Here is a 23771-nt window from a genome sequence, read left to right on the forward strand (position 1 = left end):
GGGGATGAAAATTCATAGTAAAATTTTCACTCGTCCTCCGGATCATCTTCTTGTAGTGAAGGGACTGGTATAAGTTTAGTGATATGATAAAGGTTTGATTTTATTTTTTTGTGACCTGTATCAATTCTGTATATTGAGTTAGAAATTTTTTCAATAATTTTATAAGGTCCAATTTTTAGTTCATCCAATTTTTTTCTGTTTAGCTTGTTTCCATTTTCCACATACACCATGTCTCCTACGTTGAATTCGCAGCCTATTCTATTTTTGTCAAATAATGTTTTATTGTAATTATGTGATTTTATTGTATTTTCAAGCGCTATTTTCCTGTCTCTAATCCAGTCATTATTAGATTTTCCTTGTTTTAATTCGTTGGGTAAAATATTTACATCTGTACCATATAAAAGATAACTTGGGGAAAAGTCAGTGACTGAGTGATTAGTATTATTATATTTATTAACACATTCTTGAGCTATTGTGGTCCATGCTCTTCTTTTCCCTTTTTCATTTATTTTGCATCTGATTTTGTTCACCAATGTTTGATTCAGCCTTTCATTTAGGCCATTTGAGAATGGTGCATTTACTGCAGTGAAGATTATTGGGATCTGCTTGTCATTTAAGAATTCCTTGAATTCTTTCGAGTTTATTCCTGGGTATTGGTCGGTGAGAAGCATACCAATATCCTCGGTTTCTGTTATTTTCATGACTAGTTTTATAAAATCATTTGCATTCTGAGTTTTCGAGGTTAAAATAAATGCGTATCTTGTAAAGTGATCCACTAAGAGATGTAGATATTTTTTTGTTGATCTTGAACCTCCTAAACCTCCAATTGTGTCTAAAGATATTATTTCAAAAGGCTTTGTGGCCGGGCCTAGATGAGACATAAATCCAAATTTCTTTTGTCCTCTTGATTTATTTTTAATACAAATTTCACAATTTCTACAAATTGTTTTTATGTTTTTCGTCAAATTTTTGGCTGTGTAATGTGGACTAATAGTCTTTTGCATTTGTCCAATTCCAATATGGCATAGGTTTTCATGTATGTCTTTTATGATTTCGATGCTAAACGGTTCTGAAAGAATTATTTTTTCTTTTTTCTTGACCTTTTTAAAATAGACATTGTTTTTTTCAATCCATTTGTTTTTTTTTCTGTTGAATTCTTTCATTTTTATTCTGATCTCTTAAAATATCTTCTAATTTAACCAAATTTACAACTTTTAATTGTTCATCTGCATTTTCACTCGATTCTAATACTGGATTCCTGCTTAGACAATCTGCTTCTAAATTCTTCTTTCCTGGATTATATTTTATTTCAAATTCATATTGCGATAAATAATATGTTAAATCACCTAACTCTTCATCGGTCCTAGATTTCAGATTCATGTTTTCCAAAGGTTTGTGATCTGAATAAACCGTAAATGATTTACCTATTAACCAGTATTGCCAGTATCTTACTGCTTCCTTAATTGCTAAACATTCTAAATATATTGCTTTTTTTTTCTTCTGGGCTTCATTTAGTTTTTTTGAAAAGTATGCCACTGGTTTTTCTCTACCACCGGGCTGCTTTTGTTTCAAAATGGCCCCAACACCTTCTAAAGAAGCATCGGTATAAATGTTGATTGGTAAATCCTGATCAAAAATTTCTAGAACGGGCTGTGAGCAAAGCATGCTTTTTGTTATTTCAAATGCTTTTTGGCATTTATCACACCAAATAAATTTTTGATTTTTCCTTAGTAAGTTATGCAATGGATCTAGTATTATTGCACTCTTTGGTATGTATTCATGGTAAAAGTTTATTTTCCCCAGAAATTGTCTTACATTTTTTATCGTTTTTGGAACAGGAAAATTCTTTATTGAAATCAAATTATCCTTTACTGGTTTTATTGAATTATTTTGAATTATATGACCTAGATATTTTACCAAGTCTGACGCAAATGCGCATTTTGTAAATTTTAACCTGAAACCTTCCGTTTCGATCGCTTCCAGCAACTGTGTTAGATGTTTAATGTGCTCAGCAAAAGTTTTAGAAAATATAAGAATATCATCTTTGTAATTAACGGTGAAATCAGTAAGTTTATACTTTCTTAATATGTTACCTAGTATCCTTTGAAAAATTGCTGGTGAGGTCTTCAATCCAAATGGTAGGCAAGTCCATTGGAAATGTCCTTCTTGTGTAACAAATCCCGTCTTTTTTCTGTCTTCGATTCGTAAAGGAATAGACCAAAACGCTGAGTTTATATCTAGTGTTGAAAAAAATTTGCAATTCCTGGTCTTTATCATTAGGTCTTCAATTAAAGGAAATGGTTGAGCTTGAGGCACTACTATTTTATTCAAGTCTCTGAAATCTATACACAGTCTGGATTTTTTGTTTTCCTCTTTTTTAAATGCCAATGTAACAGGTGCAGCAAATGGACTGTAGGATTCTTCTATTAGCTTATTATCCAGTAATTTTGCAATTTGTTTTTCTATCTCCTTTTTATCTTCTACAGTACATCTGTAAGGCCTCTTACTGCAATATCTGTCTACTAGTAAGTCTATCCTCGCTTCGTATCCACTAACAGTGCCGATATCATATTTATCTTTTGCAAAAACGGATTTATATTTGCAAATCAGTTCATTTATTTTAGATTTTTGAAATTGATTTAAATGATTTATTTTTATTTCAAAATCTTCTTCTTTTACATGTTCATTATAATTTATTTTGCATTCCTTGCTGTTGTTATTTTCTGTATTTTTAAATTCACTATTTTTAATTTTATATTTTGTAGAAATTTTTTCTACTTTCTTTTTATTTTCATTTTTCAAGCATTGTCTTTGTGTTATTTTTAAGTCTTCATTTTGGATTAGTTTAAATTTTTTTATCATATCTAATCCTATCAAAAAATCATATTTGAAATTTTCTTCATCAATAATATATACATCAACGTTTTTTTCCAATTCAAATATTTTTATTTTCAAAGTCGTCAAACCGTTTGTCTTTTTAACACCATTAATTGTTACTAAATCTGCTTCATTCATATTGTTTCCTTTTCCTTTTAGTTTTAATAACTTAGAATTTATTAGAGAAACATTTGAACCTGAATCGTAAATTCCAAATATTTCAATTTGATCATTTAGTAATAGTTTGACATTTATTAATGGTGTTACTATTCGTTTTTTTGATCGGTTTCGTTTAACTTAGCTTCTATAACTGAATTGTTTACATGTCTGATAGTATTTTTATTATTAAACTTATCATCCTCCTTTGTTCTAAACCAGCACGTTACTTCAGGGTGATATCGAGTTCCCTTATTTAATTTTTCACAAATCTTACATGGACTTTTATCTTTAATTTTACCACTAGTTCTTAGATTTCCATATCTTCTTTGATCCGAAAACCTTTTTTTATTTACAATGTTTTCGTGTTTTTTTACTTCATTGAATAAATCGACTGTATCTTCTAATTTTTCTCTATCAATCTTATTAATTATAAATTCTGGTAAACCAGTCACAATAAGATCTACTAAGGTACCCATGTCGATCGTTCTTCTCATCTCCAACAAAAGTTTTTCCTTCCTTATGGCATAGTCTAACAAGGAACCGTCGTTATATTTAAAAGATAATGCAAACATTACATGGTTCCATCCCTTGTTTGTAAATGTTTTACAAAAGTTGTTTTTCCATACTATCCATTCTGAGTTCATGGAAAATTTTATCATCATCGAACTGTACCAATCTTCACAACTTTTATCCATAAACAATCTTAATATTTCAATTTTTTTCTCATCCGTTGTCACCTCAAAACGTATACATTCTTTTTCAAAAATATCCATCCACTGGTTTGCATTAGGATTTTTGCTTGTAAATTTTTCAATGATGAACTTCTCTGAAATATCTTTTAAATTTTGATGTTTGCTTACCTGAGCATTTTGTATTAATTTTTCTAGTAAGTTTTCTAATGTTTGAGGAGCAGTATCCATTTTTATTTTTATTTTGTTTCTTTATTTTTGATTAACAAAATTGTCGTTTTATAACGTGTAATATTTTCCTTTTGAAAATTAAGTGTAAATAATATGTAAAGTGGGTGTATAATAATAAAATAAACAATGTGTTGCTTTGTAATTAAAGTTATAATTAAAGTTTATTCTTATTTTATCTTTATAATATTTTTATATCTATCTATCTAATTCTGACAGTTCAGAATATTATCGGAAGTCTTTTGTTTTCTTCTGAGCGACGCATGCGACATCTTGTGGTAGAACTGTTTTATGTAGGTACTATTTGTAAGTACTTAATAAAATGTATAGGTAGGTACCTAGTTATTTTATTACATATATATATATATATATATATTTATATATATATATATATATATATATATATATATATATATATATATATATATATATATATATATATATATATATATGTATATATATATATATATATATATATATATATATATATATATATATATATATACATACATAGAGGAAGCATATTTGCAAAGTGATATGGCTTTCTTTTCTCTTTCTCTTCTCCTATGGAAAAGCGGCATGATGGTTAGTTAATTAGTAAAAGATTGTTCACACTTAGAAAAGGCTAACTAAGCTCTTAATTGTATAGTTTATGCCAACTACCGCTTTGCTTTATTGGGCCATATATTCTGCATCGGTGCCGATTAGTTCATGTGAACTGCGCACTCTGTACAATGGTGAGGCATTTGCAACACAGATGCAAGGATTTCTAAATCCAAGGTTAAAATAATTATTATAGGTTTAGCTGGCTTCAGAAGTTAATAATGTAAATACTTGGTACTGTTTTTTTATTTCTTTCAAATAACGATAGATTCTTGAAGTTGGTATGTATATGTGAAATACTAGATTGGGGGTGGGAAGCCTTCTCATATCTAAAGGTCGACACGGCCTTTGTTGTAAAAAAAATTCAAGTCCATCTTAATTTTCATATTTAAAGATAAATACATTTTTAGTTGGCACAAATCAAATGGCCGTATTAGAGTAGCCAAGAGGTCGCATGCGGCCTTAAAGTGCAGGTTTCTTATCCTGCTTTTTTTTACAAAGGAAGAGAAAATCTTCATAGACACCTGGCAACCCGTACTGCCAAGTAGTGCCAGATTCTTACTGGCTAAAAACTCCCCCCTTTCGCAGTGGCATATATACACCCAGCGGATCTCGAATGTGAATATACTTCACTGGGTTGCCGGTCTGTGAGGTATCTCCTCGCCTCGTTCATCTTGGGTCTACGGTCTGCCCGGCCCGATCAGTGATAGGCGTCCCTAGCACCAACTACCTAATACTGACCTAGCCACATCTATGCTACAGGACCACCTAAGACGCTTCGTCTGTGTCACCGGGCTGCGGGAGTCCGTTTGTACCCGCATCGGCACGGCGAGGGTGGAGGCGCCTTCTATCCCCCTCGGCCTCCTCTTTCGCAAGCATCGTCAACCTCGCGAACTTCTCCCAGCTGGACCAGGAGGACGCATTCTGGAGCATGGAGGGGACCATCTCCATCAGGGAAACTCGGCTTCCACCGAGAGACTCTTCCAGCTCCCTCCTGAGCGGGTCCCAGGAAGGGCACTCAAAAATTGTGTGCTCCGCCGAGTCTTCGCTAGAGTTACAGTGGTGGCACGCAGCTGTTTCTTCCTTGCTTATCCAGTTCAGGTAGATTCAGACTCAGACAAAACAACCGTGTTCCGTCAGTAGCTGAGTTAAATGGTAACTGAGGTATATATGCTCCCTCCCTACCCACACACTGAGGTCGCCTATCAGCCTCCGCGTCCTCCTTCCCTTCGCCGCCGAGTCCCACTGCTCCTGCCAGCAAGTCATCGTGTAGCCGGCGCGGTCATCTTCTCCGTGCCTGCGTACGTGGCCTGCCTTTCGGCAACCAGTAGATCCACGGGGATCATTCCCGCCACGACGAGTGTCGCGTCCTCAGACACCGTTCGGTATCCCATGGATACCCTCAGCACCATCCGACAGCACTCCAGTCATCATGAGCCGCGTTCTCTCCACTCTCATTGTTTCTGCCCATATAGGCGCACCTGAAGGAGAGTGGAGTGAACCACCTCGCTGAGCTTTCTTCTGGTCTCTTTTGGCCCCCCGATGTTCGGCATCAGCCTGGCAAGCTGCTCCCCAACGATGGCGGCTCTTGCTGATGCTTGACGGATGTGCTCGGTAAACCAGAGCTTGCAGTCGAGGTGGAAATCGAGGTATTTGAGTGTCCACTTGTAGGGCACCTCGAAGTCCCCAATGTAAAGCTTCGATGGCACCATCTTTCGCTTTCAGGTGAAAACACCACCTCCGTTTTCTCGTGGGAGAGCTTCAGTCTCACGAGGCTCATCCACTGGCTCACCCTTCGCAGTGCCTCGTTACCAGCGGTCTCCATTGTGGTCGCAGTCTTTGCTGTCACTAGCACAGTGACGTCATCAGCAAAGGCCACTGGCTGGGCATCCTCGGGAAGATTTATCCGCAGGAACCCGTCATACATGACGTTCCACAGGGAGGGGCCAATGACTGATCCCTGCGGGACGCCTGCGGTGACGCTCCACGTCTGACCTCCCTCCCATAGACCAGGACCATCATAGGCGAACAATCGCCCGCTAAAATAGTCCTTGGTCAGTCGGATCAGGTAGCCAGGTGCCACAACGTCCAACTCTGCATCTCTCATCCCTATACTGGATCCATGGTTAAACACCAAAAGGGTTAAATCAGTGAGCTAAATTTTTCTCAGGAATTGGTAATTTTTTTACATTTTTTATGTCTATTTAGATTATTTCTTCTAGCAAAGGTTCGTCCACAATTGTTACAAGAATACGGTTTCTCCCCGGTATGAGTTCGGCAGTGTAATTTCAAAGCTCTTTCATTTGTGCTTGAAAAATTGCATTCCTTACATTCGTATGGACGCTCTCCATAGTGGATCATCTTATGTAATTTCAAATTAAAAATATACTTGAAAGATTGTTCGCACAAATCACATTTGAAAAGTTTTTCACCCGTGTGCTTTAGTTTATGATTTTTCAAGGCATTTGACCTTGCTGTCGTGTAATCGCATTCGCTGCAAGCATAGGGCTTCACCCCTTTGTGTATTAGTTTGTGCGCTTTTAAATTATTCGCAAGTGAGAAGAGACAACCACATTGGTCGCAAGAAAATGGTTTTTCTTTCGTATGTATAGTTTTGTGATCTTTTAAAGCATTTGAGTACGCCGTGGTAAAGTCACACTGGGAGCAGCTATATGGTTTGGATCCGGTGTGCGAACGTCTGTGAGATGAGAGGTGATGGGATCGAAGAAAGGCTTTTCCACACTCAGGGCACTTGTGAGGCTTAATCCCAGAATGAATTTTCATGTGACTGGCTATATAATACTTTTTAAATGTCGTAAAGGAGCACTGGTGACATTTAAAGGTGCCAGCTCCAACTTTCGTAGAATTTTCTTGGGATTTCTCATCTTTTCTTTGACATCCATTACTCATATTTCCAGTTTTGGAATCAATAATTCCTGGATGTGCTTGTAACTCATCACTCTCGGGAAGTTTAGAATTGATAGAGTCACTCATTTTGATTATAAATCAATAGCGTTTAAATATGTAAAACAAAATTATAATATTTACAGATACATTTGTTCAGAGAACAAAACATATGGAGCTGTCAAAGAAACGTCAAACTTTGTACAATGGAGTGTGTTCATAAACATCAGTCGATTTCGTCAGAATGTTTTTACTAAATTTTATGAAATTTATTTGATTTTACAACAACAAAAAACATAAATCAAGATGTTAAGGAAAGATGGGAAAATTTTAGGCAATTAAAAAAAACATCAACAACAAAACAAATTATTCTATAACCAGTGTAACTCACAAATTAAATACTGCAAAATACTAAGCACCACTAGCTTAAAAAATTGCTATTAAAATATATTTATTTCAAATCACTTAATTGATCATTCTACGTACGTTTGTAAAAAGTGAACACAGCCTTTTTCCAGATAACATAGGTAAGTACTTTATCGGAATGTGCAAAATAGAATATTTTTATACATAATATTATAGTATAGATTTACAGCAGACTCGATTTATCGATATTTACTCGATGAATAGGGATATTCAATTCGAAATATATTCCGTGATTGTGATAGTTAAACTTTTAGGTGGAATTATGAATGGCGCGATTAGTTAACCTGGCGGCCGGGAGTGTGGCAGTACATGGTCCAAACAAATCATGCCCCAAAGGAGTATGAGCGTACATGAACGGCCGCGCTTATATCTCTAAAGCCCGGTTACATTGTTTTACGAAACAGCACTTTAACTGTCATCCGTAGTTGTATTTACACTAAAACTACACTTCAGATTACAATTTTTTTTAATCATGAAATTTTTACTTAAATTAAAGTTTTGTCCGCCTCCGTAGTGTAATGGTCAGCACGTTCGGCTACCGTTCTGGAGGTCCCGGGTTCGATTCCCAGAGGGGTTCTAATAAATAAAAGTGATTTTTTCATTTTAATATTTATTCAACATTACCCTGGACTGGTACCCGAAGCGAAGGGCTGATCACCTTTCCTTCGTGTGTTAACGATCAAGATAACACTGCGTTTATATGATGCAGTGCCCTATGCACCATTGGGGTGCAGATTAGGGTTCGAACGAAAGTTTGTGTGACGTCATCGTAATGATGCTGTCAATGTTAAAATAAACTGTTATTTTTATATTAAAAAAATGATAGTAAAAAAATATAAGCATATGTTTTCACTCACGCCCAGATAGTTTTATAGGCATAATAATAACCTATTGAATAACGGAGCTGTAGTCTCGAGGTTAGGTTAGAATCAGAGTTTCTAGTTTTTATCCCCACTCATACGTAGTATAGGAAGATTTATATGCTAGCTTAAAAAAAACCTTTGAAAGAATGGTCCCCTGTAGCACTATGTTGCTGTTTAGAGCACCCGCATACAAAATAAAAATTGGCACGATGACCGCCAACCTTCAAAGCATGGATAGACACAATAAGAAGATATTTTGTATATTAAAAGGATTGTTAACTTTGTGGTATGGTAATACTAACTCTCCTTATCATTCATCTTTCACTTTATTTAAAGTGGTATTATACAAAGTGAACGATGAATAATAAGAAGGAGAGTGGTATAATAAGAAGAGTTTTTCATTCTGTTAAAGGCAATAAACGAACATTCTTTTTTATAAATCTTTATTTTTCACAGAAAATGATAAAAAGAAATATTAAAAATTACAAAAAGGTTATAAAAATAACAAGCAGTAAATGCACTTACAAAAATACTTCGCTTAGCATATTTTTTTAAACACACGTTGACATCAATACGAAAAAATAATGTCCTTTAAATAATAACTTTCCTATTTTAAATATGATTTATGAAAGTCGTTTTCAACACGTTTTAGCTAGGGTCCCGTGCAATGTTTGAAGAGTTTGCCTCCGCAGGACTGGTGTATGGGTTGTTTTTCCACCACCATTACCAACTAAAATTATATTTAAAAGTAAAAATAAAACTGTTAACAAAATATTTGAAAGAAAAACGATATTTGTGTAAATCTAAATACAGCTATAACAAGAGAACAATTAATAGTTAAATACAGTATGTGATTATTTACCAACTTAATGCTTGTTTGTTGCGATGGGCGATCCGTAAAAAAAATGAGTTAAGTAGACTCCTTCACAAGAAACCATTACAAATTAGATTTTAAAATATTGTTTTGCTAAAAATGTCAAACACACACCTATGGTAAAAATTGAAGAAATTGTTGGCACAAATATAGATTTGCAATATGCTATTATCCTTGGCTCTACCCGACCCAGTTTCTCAAGGGTATGCTTGGCTACAATAGTTTAGAGACTAGAAGGAATGTGTATTTGATTACGCATTTTTATCCATTGTTGCGCGGTATGATCGATAATCCTGAAGTTATCCGGAGCATTGGTCTGTATGTTCCCGATAGTTACCTAAGACAGCGTCGGCATAGATTGTTTCACATTCCTATACACAGGACCAACCTGCCGATGGTTATGCCTGTAGGAAGAGCTACCGCTATGTTGAACAATATCACATTGGATATTGATCTGTTCCATGTGTCCGAAGGAGTTTTCCGAAGCGGGATTCTTCTACACCTTTAAGTCTTCTTGCTTACTTTTAATATATACACCTTGAATATTGTTTGTTATGTATATATTATTTTTTTGTTGAATAAATTGGAAATTGGAAATTGAAATTGAATATTGAAATGTGATTAAATTTAAAAACTCTTTTAAAGAAGTCATTACTTAGTTCGATTTTTGTATTAAACTATTTAAAGGTGATCGCAATCAGTGGACAAATTAGATAGTGTATTTTTAGTTCCTATTATATTTGACAATTTGGCATCAAAAACTAAAGATGGAAATAAATATGAACCGAGAAAAAGTAACAAATATCATCTCAATTGGGTAACCGAAAAAGGAACGGCTACATATTGGTCAGATCTCTAGATTGAAATATTAAAACTGCTTTAGAATGATATAGGTATGCATAAATCCTCGCAAACATTCTATCCAACAAACAAGCAGCGTAAGCGCTACTATTTTATTGTTTCTCATATATTCTAAAATAGTAAATAATTCCATTCTCTTCTTGTTTTTCTATGGGAACTTCATCTGCTTCATCTCCATGGTTGGTGAGTTTAGTGTAGTTTGGGGGGATCTTCGGGAAGAAAGTATCGCAGTCATACTGTCCGCTTACTTCGGTCAAGTAAACTCGGTGTGAACAAGGATGAGACATTGCCTCCTGAAACAAAAATAACAAAGTTAACTTTAAAAAAAATCCCTTGTTCATAGCTCGGAATGCTTCACACGCCCGATCCTGGTTACGGCTTGCCTGCCGATGATCTTTCTCCATCTGGAATGGTGTTTTTTGCACCATACAGCCATTTTCCACTAACGTCTTCTTCAGATATAACAAGACAGATATATCGCAAAAAAATTTATATGAATATTTTGTGTGCAAAGTACCAGAAACTCTAACTAACTACTCATCACGCTGTTTTTGCAGGAGTAGGCAGAGAGAATAGAATACCACACCACTTTGTCTTTGCTAAAATTATTCGCCTCTTCCTGCTGATTGTTCTGAGTCCTGACCTGACCGCTTTCAAGGGTTTGACATACTTGACCAGGCCAAGTTTTCGTCGATCTTCTTCTGCTCGTAATTTCAACTGCATTCGCCTAACAAATTTGTTTTACCATTTTCTTACCATTATTTTATTTTTATTTTATTTTATTTTTAATTATTAGAGAATAGAATGCCACACCACTCTGTCTTTGTAAACATTCTTCGCCTCTTCCACGTTCATGCATCTCCACATACATACCTGACGATTATTACGACTCATAACCTGACCATTTTCAAGTATTTGGCATACCTGATCGTGCCATGTTTTTCTCGGTCTTCCTCTGGTCCTTTTTCCAATTAAATTCACCTTATAAAATTTGTTTTACCGTTCTTTCCTCACTCATTCGTTCTACATATCCAAACCATCTCAACACACCTTTCTTAATTTTATCGATAATGCTTATCTCAGCTTTGCATTCCTTCCTTATTTCACTTGTTTAAATTCGAAACATATTGCTGGAATATTGTTTCAATTCGAAACATATTGCTGGAATTGACTAGAATTTCACTAGAGACATCTAATTTCGAATTTGAACAATATATATAGAAGAATTTGAGTAGTGTGGTTGTCAATCATGTTACATCAATGTTACACGAGTGTTAATATTATTACCTCATAGACGGAAGTCCCCCCGATAACCCAAAATCGATCAAGGTTAGATTTATTTTCCAATGCATTCAGAGCGGCATCCAAACTTGTGAAGAATAGGACATCGTCGGAAGGTTCTCCTTGTGTTTTGCTGAGGACCACATTCACTCTTCCTTTCAGAGGACGAAATTTAGCCGGGATTGATTCCCAAGTCTTCCTGCCCATAATAACTACATTTCTCTTGTCAGGCGAAGAAGACGTTTTTGTCATTTTGTTAAAGTACTCCATTTCTTTCCTAAAATAAAACAGTATTTCAAATTAGTCATGACATTCAGAGCACACGGCTCATTTAGGGCAAATATTATTTATTCTTTGAAACACTTTTTTTCATGAATTTTTTTTTTTTTTACAATAAGAGATATCGCTCACTCCTTTCAAGAACGTCATAAATCAAAAATCGCCAATTTTCAGTTGTGCGTGTTTTCGGAATGCCCAGAAAATGTACTATATCCCAGAAAAAGCGGCATATTTTCAACTTAACATTTACCTGCTACAGGGCACAAAATGTTGTTTTTGCATTTTGAAGAAAAAGTATTGTTTAATTATTTTTTTAAATAAACTAAATATTTTTCAAATGGAGAAAAAACCTTCAGGTTTTACCTAAAAAGACCTGTTGCACAGTAAAAAGTTTAATGAGTGGCTTGATATTTATTTTTGATACATTGTGAAACGTTAAAAACGTTCTCCTGAAAAATATTTTATTTTATTTATGACGTTCTTGAAAGGAGTGAGCGATATGTAAGATAATTTTTCTGTCCACCTTGCATTGTCCAGCTCCGTAGAGTATTGTTAAGTGAGTTTAATTACCGTGCTGGAGGTCCCAGGTTCGATACCCAGGGCAAAATAAATATTAGCAATCAATAATACTAATAATAGTATTGAATCTTTCCTAACTCTTTTTAGTGTACTACAATGTCAATACGCAGTGTTATCTTGATCTTTATTTTCAAGGTGATCAATCTTGCGCTTCAGGTCCATGCATACTTAATAATTGTGTAGTATCTGTGCATCTACATATATTACATAATCATGAGTTTATTAAAGTTTTTTAAAAATTTTGCACATTCCTGCTCCAAGTACTGCATACTCGGAATAGGGATCGCGAGCTATGCAGTACTAGCAGAGTAGAGTATAGAGTGCAGAGACCGCAAGTGTCACATACTCTTGATGTCACAGCTGACATCGTTACGATTTAACCTTCTTGGCTGCATTGACTTGTTGCATGAGATTGAAAAAATAAAAATAAAAAATCGGAGAAGGATTCAGGAGATGTAAGGAAAACAACGGGGATGTTTAATGTTTCAGCCAGTCTTAGTAATAATCCGATAAGTCCGATAAATCGGATATAGAAAGCACCAAAAAAAGAAACATTTGCGAGCCCTTACTATTGCTTCTGTACAATGTACCATTGCTTGGCAGCAATTAAAATGTCTACAATGTAATATTTAGAATTTTCCTTTTTTTTAATAAAAGTTATACCAAATAACATGTGATTTTTTATATTTATTTACTTAAAAATAAAAATAAAAAGTGATAGGGTTATATTGTCGTGATGACCATTGGCATTATCATTGCTGAAAAACATTTTTTACAAGAAGGTATTTTATGACGCCACAAATTCGCCCCTGCGCATCTTGTGCTTCCTTTAACTTGTCGAAAAATAATCTCTCGGCTACGCCGCAAATTCACAAAAATCCAACAATAAAAAACCACCCCATCCAAGGGCGGTTGAACCCAAATAACTGGATTTACAAACAATTTTTAACAGACAAATAATTATTACTTGAGATTCCATGGGAGTCCTCCAGCTTTTCCAATTCCCATTTTTTCGTCCGCAGCAGCGATGCAATTCAATTTTACACTTTTACCTCCAGTCATCTTGCAAAGTAAATATTTCGAAAACTTAGTGAGTCCTGTTAGTTTCTGAATTTTGAGATTGAGTGCGTTAACATTTATTGGATTGTACCGAACAACACTGTATTCGTAGGATTGATTCCTAATCACCGCTGATAACAGAATTGTCACATTTGAACCCAAGATCTGAAGAAAATCTCAAAAATTGCAATCGAATTAACTGGCTTTAAATTTTATTTGACACTGAAAGTGTTTGCTCTTCATCAACTGTCAATTGAGTAACTTGATACAATTAGAACAAAATTAATTCCATTACAAATAACAAAACGTATAAGTTATTCATCGGTTTTGACAGTTAAATAAATTGGCGCCGAAAGCAAGAGAAGATTGTTTATTGTCTTCTTCTTCGTAATACTTCAAAAGAAATACCTACCATTCTAAGCAAAATGTCTATGATTTCTGTGTGAATAGTCTATGCTGTTTTTTTTTTACTTGTCAAAAAAGTGTATCCTTGGAAATCCTGCTGGATTTTGTTATCTATATTTATTTCTGTCGTAATCATCGCAATTCCGTCGTAATTGTGACTCATTATTGATTGATATTCTATAGAAAGGCCTTTATCTTGTAAATTAAACTCGCCGTACTAGCAAATCGTTTGCTAGGGACGTACAAATCGAACACCCTATGAGGTGAGTCTTGCCTGATATTTGGGCACGATCTATAACAATGTTTTCTTTCTTCAGTAAAAAGAAACCGTCGCCGGGAGATTCTCCGGAAGACACATCGCAGCCGCCAATTCCGCAAGGAGACGATGAGTTTATCGTGGTGAATCAAAATAAAGGCGATCAGCCGGGTTTATACCCTGCGATCAACCCTCAGGGCCCCGGCTTACCGTACCCCGGCCACTACGGGCCAGCCCCGGGAGGGAGTGTGCCACAAATACCCAAGAAAGAAGTCAACTTCTTGCAAGGAGTCCCGTTCAGCCTTTCCAAAGAGCTGACAGGAAACAATAGAGAAATGGATAGCATCCACCTTAGTGAAATAATGGCATACGTAACGAGAAGAATTCAAATGGATACAGTGGATTACGATTTCTCTGTTGAAAAAAGTGTGCTGCTTGAAAACAACTGTTGATTTGAATATTTACATTGTGTTGTTATTGTGATAATTAGGAAAAGTTTTCTTAACTTCAGTGTATGACATTTTTAATTTTGAAATGTCCATTTAGAATGGTCGCGATTGTCGAAGCCTCCATCGGGCCTCTTACCAATTTGCCCACAATTTTTATTCGAAATAAGCTTGTAGTCTTTTATTTCTTGGATTTATTCCAATTTTAATCAAAATGTATTACCCAAGTGCCTCCTAGATTTATGTGTACACGAATCGTACAGTGAGAATCGGGTGCTACCGCTTTTAGGCGGGATAAAGATGACCATCATTAAAAAAAATTAGTGTAAATTTGCGAACTTGAGCAGACGCTACCCCTAGGTAACACCTTCTCGGGATCACTTATTATAAATGTCCTCATTTTTATTGTGGTTTCTCGGCTACTCTTCAAATGAACTAAAATGTAAAAAAAATTACAACTCCATTTGCACCTAATGTCAGGTGAACTGAAAATTTAAATTGACACTTATGTATTGGTTTAATCATAAATGTATGCTGTTAATTTAGTCTTTATCCTTGTAGGGTCTATAGATGCACATATTATTGGTTACCAAGTGTTTGTGTGTAACCTTGTTTGTCTCCAAAACTCGTCTATACAATCTAGGTGGCACTGGATACCATTTTTTACGCGATATAGGAGTCTCTGAGCGTATATATTATAATTTATAAATAATCATTGAAACAGATCGAATACGGGTTCATTTTTGATCTAGATATTTTGTCTTTAACCATTGCATTAATATCCTTTTTCACCATATACAGTGAACGCTTCGCATAATACACCTAATTTCTCCCAGGAGCAAGTTTGTTATGTGAAACGGGTTTTCCCCACACATGTTTAAAAAATTGTTCCGCAGTATAAAATATGGTACTGTAACAGGAATCACCTTCCTGCTTTTTAGCGTCATAATAGACACAACAAATACATTTATTAGAACAAACAGATTGGTGAGATAAGCGCAAAGAAGCGACTGCCGCGCGTTGGTATATGTTCTTACAAGTGCATTGGCTGCGTGCGACATTGGAGCGTTTGAGCGGCAACATGAGATACGATACAGCCTGTTGTGTGGAGCGAGGTTCATTGTGTGAGTTGCCTATAGGGCCAACAGGCACAAGACATCACTGTAGTCACTAAAGTTTTACATCAGTTATAACTGTCTTTTGGCGGACTACTATAGTTTCGTTCTTAAAATAAGAGACACGAATTCGACTCATATCATGGTCAACTGCTAATATGTAAATAATATTTTTGGCTCAAAATCATTTGAATCATAATAAAATGTGAAATACATACAGTGGTACCCCATCAATCCGATCCTCGGAAATAAGAAATCGCGGAAACTCCAATCAAGATTTTGAAAAAAAGGATTTGTAGGAAAATATTTTAAAAAACAGCAGACTGAAAAACACATTATTTAATAAAATTAATGCATATAACCTAATTTTGTCAAAAATATCTTGTAATGTTAATAACATATACAGTACTGTACTGTGTTTCTACTCGAGTACTGTAATATTAGATTGAAATGTAAAAAGTTGCGAATAATGTCATATACCTTAACCACTCTACACATACAAACGTATGTGATACGCGTCATTTTTTCGGCACCATTGCGCTAACCAGGTGCCAAAACGATTTAATGCGAGACAGAAAGAGGGAACACGCTAACGAAAAAATACATCAGTTCCGTCCTAAGGGCACCTATTATGGCAAAAAAATCTGTTTTCTTAATTCTGCAGAAAAAAAGATATTTTTTTTTTACAGAATTGAAAAAATCAGAAAGTAGGGTGGTTATAAGAAACAATGTCATAGAGAATTGTTGGGTAATATATCCAAAATAAAACACGGTTTTTTGGAATGAATTCTACATTTATTTATGTATATATTAATACGTGACGCGTTAATAATAATAATAAATTTGGATAACTTATATAGCGCCATATTCGTAAAAAAATACCTCAAGGGCGCTTCACTGTGAATGAATTGGCGTTACGTCTTCTTAGGACATTATCAAACACTGACAGTGTTTGATAACGTGTCAGTGTTTGATAATGTCCTAAGAAGACGAAACGCGCCACGTATTAATATATATATATACATATATATATAAATAAATGTAGAATTCAATACAACAAACCTTGTTTATTTTGGATATATTACCCAACAATTCAATTTGGAATTCTACCAACTGTCTGCAGTTACAATAAATGTCATATAGTATTTTATTACCATTAGAACTGAAAGAAACACAAATTTCTCAGCTAATTCGAATTTTTCAAATTGGATTCATGTTTGGATTTCCGGGGTTCCACTGTATGTATAAATCTGAATTGATATATACAAATAAAATGCTACAAACACCATACTGTAACCGCATAGTTATACTATAACGGTATAGTATACAAACACCGGAATAATAACTATCATAATTACTATTAAAGGTTACCATAATTACTTCTAATTAATTTTGATATACAAAACCTCAGTTTTTCTTTTTTTTAATAATCTATGAAATAATTACACAAAAACGCTTTTGTTAACATTACCAATTTAATTTATTATGTCCAAGGAACAAATTTTATATTTCATTTGAGAATGAACGAATTAACTAATCGTCATGTCAAAATGCCACAGCACTCGGTCTTTGCAAACATTTTTCGCCTCTTCCGCATTCATGCATACCTCTCCTCATACATACCCGTCGATTATTCCGACTCCTGACCTGATTGCTTTCAAGTATTTGATATACTCGATCATCCCGAGTTTTCCTTGGTCTTCCTCTGCTCCTATTTTCAACTATGTTCGCCTTATAAATTGTTTCTCACTCATTCGTTCCACATGTCTAAACCATCTCCTCAACACATCTTTCTTAATTTTAATTGATAATGTTATTCTCAACCTTGCATTCTTTCTTTCACCATTTGAACATCTATCATACATCATTTTGCCGCACATTCCCCTGAGAGATTGAATTTCATCTGCATTCAGTTCTACTTACATCCTTCTTATATCAACTCCATGGTTCACTTCCACACATTAGGGCTGGCACAAGGACTCCATTGTTGTAAACATTATTTTATACATAATACAATACATGCATAATAATTGTAATACATGCGTAATACAATACATGCATAATACAATACATGCATATATCATTGTCGTAAAGGAGAAAGTGACCAACTACCAAAACGTAAAATTTTCAGGAGGGCCATTTAAGTCACTTTTGCTTGGCAAGAAAATAAACACCAATGCAGTTAGTCATTTTTAACTAGTCAATATATTATACTTCCAAGTTTAAAATCCTTTGGGATTTTTTCAGGGCAATATTAACCTAGTAAGATGTCAAATAGTTAATGATCACGTTTTTGTAAAACAATGCACTTGGTCACTTTCTCCTGTATGACTACGATATAGATGCTCACTTGTGGTAGTGTGTTTATTCATAAATCAAAATGCAATAAAAAATACACTAAATACAATAAATAACAGAATGTTTCATTGTTCCTTTTTTGCCTAGTTAAGTAGTTTTGTCCGCCTCCGTGGTGTAATGGTCAGCGTGTTTAGCTACCGTGCTGGAGGTCCCGGGTTCGATTCCCAGGGGGGGGGTGAAAATAAATATTAGTGATTTAACACTGTAATATTTATTTAATATTACCCTGGACTGGTTCCTGAAGCGCAAGAGTGATCACCTTGCCTTCATGTAAGTAATGATCAAGATAACACTGCGTCAATTTGATGCAGTGCCCTATGTACCATTAGGTGCGGATAAAAGTTATAATAATAAGTAGTTGAAGATTTTTTTTGAACAAGTACCCTTAATCCATAAAATATATCCACTTATTTAAATTATATTTCCTGTTATCCCAAATTATGTATACTAAAATAATGAAATACTTTTTTTACTTGACTCATTGACTGCCACAGCAATTTTCAGAATTCCGGTCTTAAAAGCCAATTTCATTTAATCATATTTTATTATTGAAAAGTCAAATTAGTCCGCCTCCGTAGTGTAATGGTCAGCATGCTTGGCTACCGTTCTGGAGGTCGCGGGTTCGATTCCCAAAGGAGGTAAAATAAATATAAGTGATTTTTTTCACTGTAATATTTATTCAATATTACCATGGACTGGTACCTGAAGCGGAGGGTTATGATCACCTTTCCTTCATGTGTAAACGATCAAGATAACACTGCGTTTATATGACACAGTACCCTATGCACCATTGGGGTGCGGATAAGGGTTTATTATTATTAATTATAGTACATAATTATATTTTCTGTTCATTTATTAATCAATTTTCTGTTCACGTAAGCCAGAATTGATTTTTGTTCTCTCTCCATGCGCCATCTATCCATATTAGCACTGATATATTAGGAATTTTATCGTAGCTTTACAAATATGGCAAGTAAACACAGTACGAGATAACTCGTAGTCTGGTGCTAGCTAAGAACACAATCTATGAGTTATCTCGTAGTTGGCAGTCAACGTGTTAAGCAAAATTTTATTTAAAGATAGCCTTTTGTTTTTTTTACATAAGCCATCAGGAAATTAGGCCATTATTACGTTGGATTAATGAATTAACGCATTCAACTCGGGTGGGTTGCCAGTGGACAACAGTACAGAAGTTTTGCGAAGGACATGGGTCATTGGTGGACATGTTTATTACTGTATGATGAAAGTGGGGGATGCCTGTGAAATTTCCAGGGTAGGTCTTTTTGAAATCACCCAATGAAATCTACGGCAACACCTTTTTTAAATCACCCAATGAAATCTACGGCAACACCGCTTATCATATGTTCCTATTTTGGCTCCAACTTTATGAGTTTTATAGCCTAGCCCTATTTGCGAGTGGGTTTACTCTTTATGATTAAAGTTACTATAATTTTGTGTGATTCTTTAGTGAAATATTCTAGGCAAAAACACTCGCTTTCTCGTTAAAGGCACGAGTTTATACAATTCAATGATTCTAAGTTAGCAATGGGTGTGTGATTTTAGTTCTGTGATTTTACTTGTGAGTTTATTTATGTATGTACTAGGTATAAATTGTCTTACCTAAAATTTACATATATAACTATCACTAAACTGAGTTCTTATCACTAGTTAGCGTCTGGTGTGCTGGGTAGGTCATCAGCCTCATTAGCAGTAAACTAAACCCCCTCCCACTTAAGTTTGCCATTTTTACTTGTATTTATCACAATATTTTAGATTATTCTAATTTAATTAATATTATTTTTTGAATTACAGAATTATAATATAATCTTAGTTTTAAGTCAGCAACTGAAATGTGTAAAAATAATATTCGGGAAAGCATAAAAAATAATCCATATAAAACAAATCTAAAAAAATTAGATTTTTCTTAAAATTGCATAATTTTTTTATGATTCAATTAATTGTATTGTATAATTATAAGAATAAAGTAGTATGTAAATTGTACACAGTGGAACCTCTCATAACGAACATAATTCATTCCAGAATCTTACTTGTTAAGCGAAACTTTTTTGTTTTGACTGGCGCGGAAGTCCACAAGTTAATGACTTGACCTTTCTCTGTAACTCATAGGAGCACCTTTTTAAAAGTTTTTTTGCAATAAGTTTCATAACAGTGTAATAAGAGGTTCCACTGTATTTAAAATAATTACATATTGGTCCATTGCTGCTGTGTGATTGAAAAACATGGCCTCTATTTTAGAACTTGTCTGCAGATATTAGGAAGGAAATACATCACACACATTCAGACTTGTTTAGAGTTGGTAGGGACAGAACCCGTGACACCAGTTCCGTAACGAGTACACCTAACATGCCGATGATATAAAATTTAATTTTGTGCTGTTCTTGTTTTGTTTAAAAAAAAATTAAATCTGTTTTTAAATATGTTATAAAAATAAAAATGATATAATTGCACCTTGATATTTTTATTTTATTAGAACAGTACCTACTTCATCTCACAGTGAATATTTCCGTGTATTTTTTCACGAGTGTCAATTGTTTTAAAGCATGAGTTGATTAATTATACAATTAATCTGAGCCATTTTGGGCCCCCATCACGCCGTAGGCAGAGAGAATAGAGCGCCACACCACTCTGTCCTTGCAAACATTCTTCGCCTCTTCCACGTTCATGCATCTCCTCATACATACCCGCCGATTGTTACGACTCCTAACTTGACCACTTTCAAGTATTTGGCATACCTGATCGTGCCATGTTTTTCTCGGTCTTCCTCTGCTTCTTTTCCCGCTAACATTCGCCTCATAAATTTGTTTTACTGTTCTTTCCTCACTCATTCGTTCTACATGTCCAAACCATCTCAACACACCTTTCTTAATTTTATCGATAATGCTTATCTCAGCTTTGCATTCCTTCCTTATTTCACTATTCGCACATCTATCATACATCGTTTTGTTACACATTCTTCTGAGAGATCGCATTTCGACTGCATTCAGTCTACTTTCATCCTTCTTTTGCCAACTCCATGTTTCACTTCCATACATTAGTGGAAGCCATTTTACATAGGTATACTTGTTTGCTCTGGAAAACTTTTATATTAACCGTTTGATTGCCGATCGTCGATTTTCGTCGATTCGTGTTTTAACGAAGATTGCCGATCGTCGATTTCCGTCGATTGCGTCAGTCGTGCTCTGATTCGCGCGTACGTAGGGTGTGGTGCTGCGGCGTTGGTAAATATTATTCTAATATTATCTTAATAGTTGTAAGATCGTAGTAAACCGTTTAAATTTCAGATTAATTTATTATTTTTTTTATTTTAGTTAATTTAAAAAACATAATGTCGAGCGCGTCCTCTGAAATGTCTGATAGCGGGAGCGACGATTTCCACTCCTCTAATTCAAGTTCGAGTAAGAGTAGCTCTGGTGAGAGTGATGTCATATCCGTGTTTCCCAACCGCAGGATGCGAATTTCCAGTAATTCTTCTGATCGTGACCAAGAAATGGAGAGTAACACCAGAAATTACTCATTTACAAATGTACCTCCCGGAACCAATTTTTCTACCGAAAATTCTCATTTTTTCGAAACGCCTGGACTTCGGGATCCTCCTCCGCGTGATTCCAAACCTATATCATATTTTGATTTATTTTTTAATGTCATTCTGTTAACAACGATAAAAAATGAAACCAACAAATATGCCCAACAATTTCTTGAAAACTCTTCTGACACTTTACGAAACAAATCACGTGCAAAGGCTTGGAAACCGGTGTCTGTATTGGAATTGAAGGCTTTCATAGCGGTCATACTTGAAATGGGTATTACACGACGACCGTCAATTGTTTCCTACTGGAGTACAGATTCGAGGGGCATACCATGGTTCAAACAAATGTTCTCAAGAAACCGATTTCAGATAATTTTGAAATTTTTTCATCTAATTGATAATTCCACCTTGGCTCCATCCAATCATCCAGACTACGACCCCTGTGCAAAATTCAATATGATAGTTGTCCATGCCAATGAAGTTTTCCGACGCCATTATATCCCTAATCGCCAGCTCTCTATTGATGAGTCATTGGTAGGGACTCATTGCCACTCAAAAATCAAACAATATCTCCCCAACAAAAAACACCACAGATGGGGAATAAAGTTTTGGATGTTATGCGACTCCATAACCCATTATTGCTTGGCATTTTTTTGTTACCGAGGAGCAAAATTAGAGCAAGACAAGGATGATACAAAAAAATTTGGCCTTGGCCATGTTGTAGTAATGAATCTGTTAAAAATTGGTAACTACCTGGACAAAGGTTATCATATTTTTGTTGACAATTTTTTTACAAGCATTCAACTGGCTAAGACTTTATTGGAAAGAATTACGTATATTACAGGAACCATCCGTCGAAACAGGAAATATATACCACGTGAGGCACAAGTGTCTCAAGTTGGAAAACCTAATTATTATAAAAGTGACGACATTCTTCTCTGTTCATATCGAGATAAAAAAACCAAAAAACACCCGGTCATCCTAATTTCTACAAATAGTAATACGAGTGGCGTCACAGTGAAAAAATATAGGGGTTCATACGAAACGCAAACAGAAAAACCACAGATGATTCATGAGTACAATAAATACATGGGCGGAATAGATGAGTCTGATAAAATGTTGTATGTATATTTAGATGAAAGAAGAACATTGAAATATTGGAAAAAGGTAACATTTAACATTTTTGGAAGAATGGTTTTAAACGCATATATAATATATTCAATCAATAATGAAGGCGAAAAAATTTCAAGACACGAGTTCACATCAAAAATAATTGAATCGATTGAAAGGGAATGGTTACCTACAAAAAAAAAAGCTGAAATTTCTTCAACAATTTCATTCCATAAATCCAAACTGCAGAAGCTTCCAGGAAAGAATTTACGTCGCTGTGTGGTCTGTAGTAATAAAGATGGTGCTGGGCTGCGTAGATCAACGACTATTTGTGCTTATTGTAAGAAGGGTGTCCACACGGCGTGTGCAGGAAAGCACAGTTGTTGATTTTCTTTTGTTTTTCATTTTTGTCTTTCTTTTTTTCTAAATAAAATACTGTATTCATTTATACAAGCGTTTTATTTCAAATATTTCGACATTCTTTAATAAAACACCGAAAAAATCATCAAAATTCATGAAAATTCAAAGAATTTATGGGGTTTTAAAAAAATATATAGTTTCATAAAAAATTATGTTTTTTTGGTGGCATTTTACAAGAAACTGTATGCATTTTTTGGCACTCAAACGGTTAAACTCCACAGATTACTACATTCATAAGTAAATACAGTGGAATCTCTCATTACGAGCATAATTCGTTCGTTATGCGAAACATTTTTTGTTTCTGGTGCGTAAGTGTTGGCTCACAGGTGAATGTTGTGAAAAAGGGACTTGCCCTTTCTCTGAAACTCGTTATAAGAAATGTCACTCGTTAAGGGAGCCTTTTTCACATTTCTTGCTCTTTATGCGAATTAC

The 23771-nt window shown here is 34.8% G+C and overlaps 4 protein-coding genes across 4 annotated transcripts; 1 reads left to right on the forward strand and 3 right to left on the reverse strand.

The window, feature by feature from the left end:
* Nucleotides 1-5324: 5324 nt before the first annotated feature.
* On the reverse strand, nt 5325-6663 carry LOC148303914 (uncharacterized). The gene is made up of 4 exons (XM_088269183.1): nt 6295-6663; nt 6038-6253; nt 5746-5870; nt 5325-5643 (listed from the first exon to the last, which is right to left on the reverse strand). The coding sequence occupies exons 1-4, from the start codon at nt 6661-6663 to the stop codon at nt 5325-5327; spliced, it is 1029 nt and encodes a 342-aa protein (XP_088125309.1).
* A 59-nt stretch (nt 6664-6722) lies between these two features.
* On the reverse strand, nt 6723-7550 carry LOC148303915 (uncharacterized). The gene has a single exon (XM_088269154.1). It carries the CDS (start codon nt 7548-7550, stop codon nt 6723-6725), a length of 828 nt encoding a protein of 275 aa, XP_088125280.1.
* Nucleotides 7551-9175: 1625 nt separating this feature from the next.
* On the reverse strand, nt 9176-14092 carry Dhfr (dihydrofolate reductase). The gene is made up of 3 exons (XM_088269204.1): nt 13591-14092; nt 11772-12042; nt 9176-10777 (listed from the first exon to the last, which is right to left on the reverse strand). Exons 1-3 carry the CDS (start codon nt 13683-13685, stop codon nt 10577-10579), a joined length of 567 nt encoding a protein of 188 aa, XP_088125330.1. The 5' UTR covers nt 13686-14092; the 3' UTR covers nt 9176-10576.
* Nucleotides 14093-14156: 64 nt separating this feature from the next.
* On the forward strand, nt 14157-18315 carry LOC148303917 (uncharacterized). Its single transcript, XM_088269207.1, has one exon. The coding sequence runs from the start codon at nt 14388-14390 to the stop codon at nt 14793-14795; it is 408 nt and encodes a 135-aa protein (XP_088125333.1). The 5' UTR covers nt 14157-14387; the 3' UTR covers nt 14796-18315.
* The last annotated feature ends 5456 nt before the right edge of the window (nt 18316-23771 follow it).

Source organism: Brachycentrus maculatus, unplaced genomic scaffold (genome assembly GCF_059751285.1).
Source record: "Brachycentrus maculatus isolate JH-2025_06_01 unplaced genomic scaffold, ASM5975128v1 h1tg000340l, whole genome shotgun sequence".
In the NCBI taxonomy this organism is placed as follows: Eukaryota; Metazoa; Arthropoda; class Insecta; order Trichoptera; family Brachycentridae; genus Brachycentrus; species Brachycentrus maculatus.

What these genes read in the sequence shown, in the direction of transcription:
- LOC148303914 (XM_088269183.1), bottom strand. Translation starts at nt 6,663, where the DNA reads ATGAGAGATGCAGAGTTGGACGTTGTGGCACCTGGCTACCTGATCCGA. An exon ending in TTCACTCCACTCTCCTTCAG is followed by an intron (nt 5,871 to 6,037) that starts GTGCGCCTATAT and finishes GGTTGCCGAAAG; the next exon opens with GCAGGCCACGTACGCAGGCA. An exon ending in CTGATAGGCGACCTCAGTGT is followed by an intron (nt 5,644 to 5,745) that starts GTGGGTAGGGAG and finishes GAACTGGATAAG; the next exon opens with CAAGGAAGAAACAGCTGCGT.
- LOC148303915 (XM_088269154.1), bottom strand. Translation starts at nt 7,550, where the DNA reads ATGAGTGACTCTATCAATTCTAAACTTCCCGAGAGTGATGAGTTACAA.
- Dhfr (XM_088269204.1), bottom strand. Translation starts at nt 13,685, where the DNA reads ATGACTGGAGGTAAAAGTGTAAAATTGAATTGCATCGCTGCTGCGGAC. An exon ending in GGACTCCCATGGAATCTCAA is followed by an intron (nt 12,043 to 13,590) that starts GTAATAATTATT and finishes GTTTTATTTTAG; the next exon opens with GAAAGAAATGGAGTACTTTA. An exon ending in GGGGGACTTCCGTCTATGAG is followed by an intron (nt 10,778 to 11,771) that starts GTAATAATATTA and finishes TTTTTGTTTCAG; the next exon opens with GAGGCAATGTCTCATCCTTG.
- LOC148303917 (XM_088269207.1), top strand. Translation starts at nt 14,388, where the DNA reads ATGTTTTCTTTCTTCAGTAAAAAGAAACCGTCGCCGGGAGATTCTCCG.